General features: G+C 45.2%; 1 protein-coding gene across 1 annotated transcript; it reads right to left on the reverse strand.

Moving 5' to 3' along the window:
- Positions 1 to 3,521: 3,521 nt before the first annotated feature.
- On the reverse strand, positions 3,522 to 4,350 carry LOC119272964 (protein LURP-one-related 11-like). Its single transcript, XM_037554297.1, has one exon. It carries the CDS (start codon positions 4,317 to 4,319, stop codon positions 3,729 to 3,731), a length of 591 nt encoding a protein of 196 aa, XP_037410194.1. The 5' UTR covers positions 4,320 to 4,350; the 3' UTR covers positions 3,522 to 3,728.
- Positions 4,351 to 5,813: the final 1,463 nt, after the last annotated feature.

The following is a 5,813-nucleotide window of genomic DNA, read 5'->3' on the forward strand; positions in this document are numbered from 1 at the left end:
GATGAGATTCATGAGAACTCCCATATAGTTTCTCAACCCAACAGGCCGATGGATCTTCCAATGTCCTTTCCATTGAGTCCAACATGTTAAATTGTGTCTGTTTAGTTGTCTATTGATGTTAGCATACTTGTAAGTTTGTATGATGGAAAATTATGCATGTCAGATCTTCCAATGCCCTGTCCATTGAGTCCAACATGTTAAATTGTGTTCGTTTAGTTGTCTATTGATGTTACCATACTTGTAAGTTTGTATGATGGAAAATTATGCATGTCAAACTATGAACTAAAACTGTAAGGCTAAGAGATCCTATCTCCATTGGGAATTTTAAAAAGAAGTTATAATTTGCTTGTTACATGTGATCGGGCCATTTATTTTCAGTCCCAGGCCAATTGTAGTATTTTCTTCCTACCAGCTATTGCTACATTTGACCTTTGAGTACTTTACTTCTTGTTTGTATTTTTTGAATTTAGTTTTGTTCTCCGGTTGCCAGCACTCGACGAATTAGGCGAACTGGAGGTGGAGGTAGTGACTTATGGCATCAACGACCAAGAGTCCAAGTGCACCAGCAATTTACTTCAGAGACCGCTAGCTTCACAAATGTGTTTAAGCCATTTGCAAGGGATCAGGATATGGTGATTTGAGGAGAGTTGTGTCTTTTATGTGAATATATAATGGCTTTCTTATATACATAATTAAGCGGTTTATCCTAAGCTTTTTGTGTCTGTCTGACCGTCTGTGTTACCTGGGAGCGCGGAGGACGAATAGATGTGTAGTAGAACCATATTTTATCTTTGAGCTATGTTGATCTTGGGGAACGTAGCATGCAATTTCAAAAAAATTCCTACGATCACGCAAGATCTATCTAGGAGATGCATAGCAACGAGAAGGGGAGAGTGTGCCCACATACCCTCGTAGACCGAAAGCGGAAACATTAGTTTAACGTGGTTGATGTAGTCAAACATCTTCTCGATTCAACCGATCAAGTACCGAACGTACGACACCTCCGAGTTCTGCACACGTTCAGCTCGATGACGTCCCTCGAACTCTTGATCCAGCAAAGTGTTGAGGGAGAGTTACGTCAGCACGACGGTGTGGTAACGGTGATGGTGAAGTGATCCGCGCGCAGGGCTTCGCCTAAGCACTACGACAATATGACCGGAGGAGTAAACGGTAGAAGGGGGCACCGCACACAGCTAAGAACAATTCATGTGTCTTAGAGGTGCCACCGCCCCCGTATATAAAGGAGGGAGAGGGGAGGAGGCCAGCCTAGGGGTGTGCTAACTGGGAGGAGTCCCACTTGGACTCCTAGTCCAATTCGCCCCCCTTCCTTTTATTAGAGAGGGAAAGGGGAAGGAGAGGGAGAAGGAGAAGGAAAGGGGGGATGCGCCCCCTCCCCTAGTCCAATTCGGACTCCTCCCTTGGGGGGGGGGGCACCATTGTGGGCTGCCTTGCCTCCCTCATATGGCCCATAGGGCCCATATCTTCCCCGGGGGGTTCCGGTAACCCCCCTGGTACTCCGATACGTACCCGATACATTCTGAAACACTTCCAGTATCCGAATACTATCATTAAATATATCAATCTTTACCTCTAGACCATTTCGAGACTCCTCGTCATGTCCGTGATCTCATCCAGGACTCTGAACAATCTTCGGTCACCAAAACACATAACTCATAATACAAATCGTCATCGAACATTAACGTGCTGACCCTACGGGTTCGAGAACTATGTAGACATGACCGAGACATATATCTGGTCAATAACCAATAGCGGAACTTGGATGCTCATATTGGTTCCTACATATTCTACAAAGATCTTTATCGGTCAAACCGCAATGACAACAAACGCCATTCCCTTTGTCATCGGTATGTTACTTGCCCGAGATTTGATCGTCATTATCTTCATACCTAGTTCAATCTCTTTACCGGCAAGTATCTTTACTCGTTCCATAATACATCATCCCGCAACTAACTCATTAGTTACATTGCTTGCAAGGCTTAGCATGATGTGTATTACCGAGAGGGCCGAGAGATACCTCTCCGATACTTGGAGTGGCAAATCCTAATCTCGATCTATGCCAACCCAACAAACACCTTCGGAGATACCTGTAGAACATCTTTATAACCACCCAGTTACGTTGTGACGTTTGATAGCACAAGAAGTATTCATCCGGTATTCGGGAGTTGCATAATCTCATAGTCAAAGGAATATGTATAAATCATGAAGAAAGCAATAGCAATAAAACTTAACGATCATTATGCTAAGCTATCAGATGGGTCTTGTCCATCACATCATTCTCCTAATGATGTGATCCCGTTCATCAAATGACAACACATGTCTATGGTTAGGAAACTTAACAATCTTTGATTAACGAGCTAGTCTAGTAGAGACATACTAGGGACACTATGTTTTGTCTATGTATTCACACATGTATCAAGTTTCCGGTTTAATAAAATTCTAGGATGAATAATAAACATTTATCGTGATACAAGGAAATATAAATAACAACTTTATTATTGTCTCTAGGGCATATTTCCTTCAGCCAAGACCTGAAGTGAATGAACCCTTGCTGCTGCTGCTGATGTTGATACGTCTGTAGCTGCTCACACGTGTAAGAATAATTATTTTTCATGGCGTAACCTAAGATACCCATGGTGAATCATTTTCCTGTTTGAGATTCAATAGGTGAAATGTGAAAGAACGTGCGGTGAGCATAGCAAGCATTTTTGGTAGAGAGAAACCTAACAAATTCTAGATGCAACTGTCAGGTATGTTGTGGAAAACGTGAGCTGCTACACAATGAAGATGATGCAGAATCGAACAAACAGACGGGCCTGATTGATGGTGAACTAGACGTGGAGCTGCATTTCTGGTCAACTGACAGACGAGTGTGCTATCACGAATTGCGTGGGCATGGCGTGAGTGAGATCATGTGGCGAGGCATTGCCATGGACAGGTGGGCTCAATTTTATCCTTTTCTCCGATTATCAGGTGGGTAAATTATTGCAACCTTTTGGGAGGGAGGGAGAGAGACGGGCTGCTGCTCGCCTGCTCTTTTTCAAGCCGACAGCTATCTTCGTCGCCGTCTCTGCGTAGTGGTCTTCCGCTCATTGTACACACTTTGTACTCCGGTTTCCTTGAAAAATTGACTGAGTTTAGCACGAACATGGTTTTGGTAGGCTGATGTTGATGTGCGCTCTTTTTTTCTCTTTTGCGTTGAAGTTGTGGTGTGCCCTATTGAACTTCCTTTTTGTGAAAGGCATTTTCAGTGCGATAGCTGCTTGTTGCGTCTGCCAGTGAATAGTGACTGGCTAACGTTTTTGTGTGTGTTAGCCTCTTCTCCAAGAGGCCGACGACTAATTTATTCTGTATTCTAGAAACATTTTTTATGCCTCTCCATTTATTCCGTGTGGGATCATAAAGTCTTACATTGGAGTTTCATATGCTAACATTTGTGTTTCATTGTACAACTAAACTAAGAACTCCCACAAACTGAGGATAACACACGGATAACCTGGAAATCGAACACATCCAAAGATGTGTTGAAACTATGGTCGTGAAAAAACCTTTGAGAAAGGGAAAAAAATAGTCGAGCATACACCAAAAAGAGCAATCATGTCCTCATTCTGGGCAAAAACTTCTGAATTGTTCGTCAGAAAAAATGGTCACATGAACCACCTACAGCGTTCCTACTCTCAGAGACCTGAACCTGAACTAGAAGAAGAGGGTCACAAGGAGCGGTTGATGAGGCCACGCACCACGACCATACCCAGGGCGAGCAGGTGATCCATTTCCGGCGCCACCGTCAGCGTCAGCACGTCCTCGCCCAGCACCACCCCCGCCGCCGTCTGCTTCGGGGCCACCTCCGCCACGGCCGCGCCATCGACGCCGCGGACTTTGTACTCCGTCTTGCGGGCAGGGCACCCGTCCATCCTGTAGCAGGTCCTCGCGCCGCCGTGCATCGCAACGGCGGCCTCGCCCTTCTTGGCCCGCCGCACGGTGAACCACGGTGTCGCCTCCTCCCCCTGCTCATACCGGCAGACCTCCCACCTCCTGAACATGCCGAAGCCCTTGCGTCTGATCCTGATGAGGGCGTTGCCGCCGCGGTCCATGAAGAAGACCTCGCGGCCGCCCCTGCAGCCGTAGTTGTCGACGCGGAAGGCAACGCTGCCATCGGGGCCGTACACCGCGCAGCCGTTGCCGTTGAAGACCAACGACTTCATCCACACCGTGTACGCCTGCTTGCCCCGCTGGCCCTGGCAGTGATCATCGGAGGACGGCGGCGATGGGGCCGCAGGGAGGGGCTGGATCTTGGCCATTGAAGAGAGAACGAAGAAGAAGAAGATTGCTCTGCTCGGCTCGGCTCTGCTCTGCTGCTGCTGTTTGGCCTATTTATTCAGGGTGTGCTCTGAAGTAGACTACTCATCTACTACTCCCTCCGTTTCATATTAGTTGTCGCTCAAACGGATGTATCTAGCACTGAAATACGTCTAGATACGTTCATTTCAGAGACAACTAATATGGAACAGAGGGAGTAGTACTGTAGTACGAGTGAGCATGCGATTAGCAACACCATTAGTGATTCATCCAATAGTTGAAACATGGATATAATTAAACCACAATGTAATGCAATGCTGAACATGTGTGTGTGTGTGAGATCAAGTTTAAAAATGGATGATCGAAACGTACTATTTGGACCCATACATGTCAGAAAATAGATTGTTCTGTTTGCCGAGTAGAAAGAAAGCATGCATGTAGCCATGTACGTTTGCTCATGGAAGGATAGGTACTTCCACCTAATTAATCAATTATTATGCAGTCGGGCCAGTTCACTTTTCTCTCGTTTTCCTTGTCTCATGTCAGGCCAGCGATCGACCCTCAACTTTGTTTACAGCACCACTTTAAATCCACACATGGCACAACTGCATAAGAATAAGAAGCTGTGGTTTTGGTTATATCCGTACATTTTTTTTTTGCGAGTGACTAAAAAATAGCTGCTTGCACAAACGGCTGCTTGGATCAATGACAGAAAATGAATGTGCAAGCCTCCAATTCCGAGTATATATAAAACTGAGAGATGAGCTACCACAAGGGCAATGCTGGCTGCAGTTTTAAACAAAGCAAGGCCTACCATAAAACTGGGAGGTTGGGAAGGAGGCTTAGAGCATCTCTAGCAGACTCCGCATAGATGGTCAAACTCGTAGAATAGAGCAGTTTTAACATGGCCTGATTAACTCTTACCTTCTTACCTCACATGTAAAAAGAGGAGGTAAGAGGGACCATGCTAAAATTTGTCCGTAGAATAACTATTTTTTACAGTTTCAATCAAAAAAACAGGCCCGAACAGATCCTTTAAAATCGTCCGACCCTTAGGACTTATGGAGATCAGCAACAACGACTCTGCCAATAATGATGCGTAATAACTATATATATCGTGCGACAGGAGATCGACTCCTGAAGAGTTAGTAGCGATCCCCATATCGTTATTCTTAGCATGCAAAAACCGTGCGTACACATAGATGCTACCTACTGTATTTTGCAAAACTGACCGAGCCTCCAGGTGTGGACGATGGAGAAGTCATTTCTTTCTTTCTTTGTGCGTTTATGTGGCGTGATACGTGTTGTCTACGTGTGGAGCAGCTGAACTAGCTGGCTGGCAGAGAGCAAGGCTCCGTGTAGCCTCAGTTTAAGATCTGGGATTGCACATACAGTATTATCCACAAAGAAAGGATTGCACATATTGTTAGTTTTGCATATGTCATGCATGTTTGAATTTGGATATCAAAATTTAATGGTTCAACTCATATATGGAT

This window comes from Triticum dicoccoides, chromosome 3A (genome assembly GCF_002162155.2).
Source record: "Triticum dicoccoides isolate Atlit2015 ecotype Zavitan chromosome 3A, WEW_v2.0, whole genome shotgun sequence".
NCBI classification, from domain to species: domain Eukaryota; kingdom Viridiplantae; phylum Streptophyta; class Magnoliopsida; order Poales; family Poaceae; genus Triticum; species Triticum dicoccoides.

Excerpts from the sequence above, each read along its gene's own strand:
- LOC119272964 (XM_037554297.1), bottom strand. The coding sequence starts at position 4,319 with ATGGCCAAGATCCAGCCCCTCCCTGCGGCCCCATCGCCGCCGTCCTCC.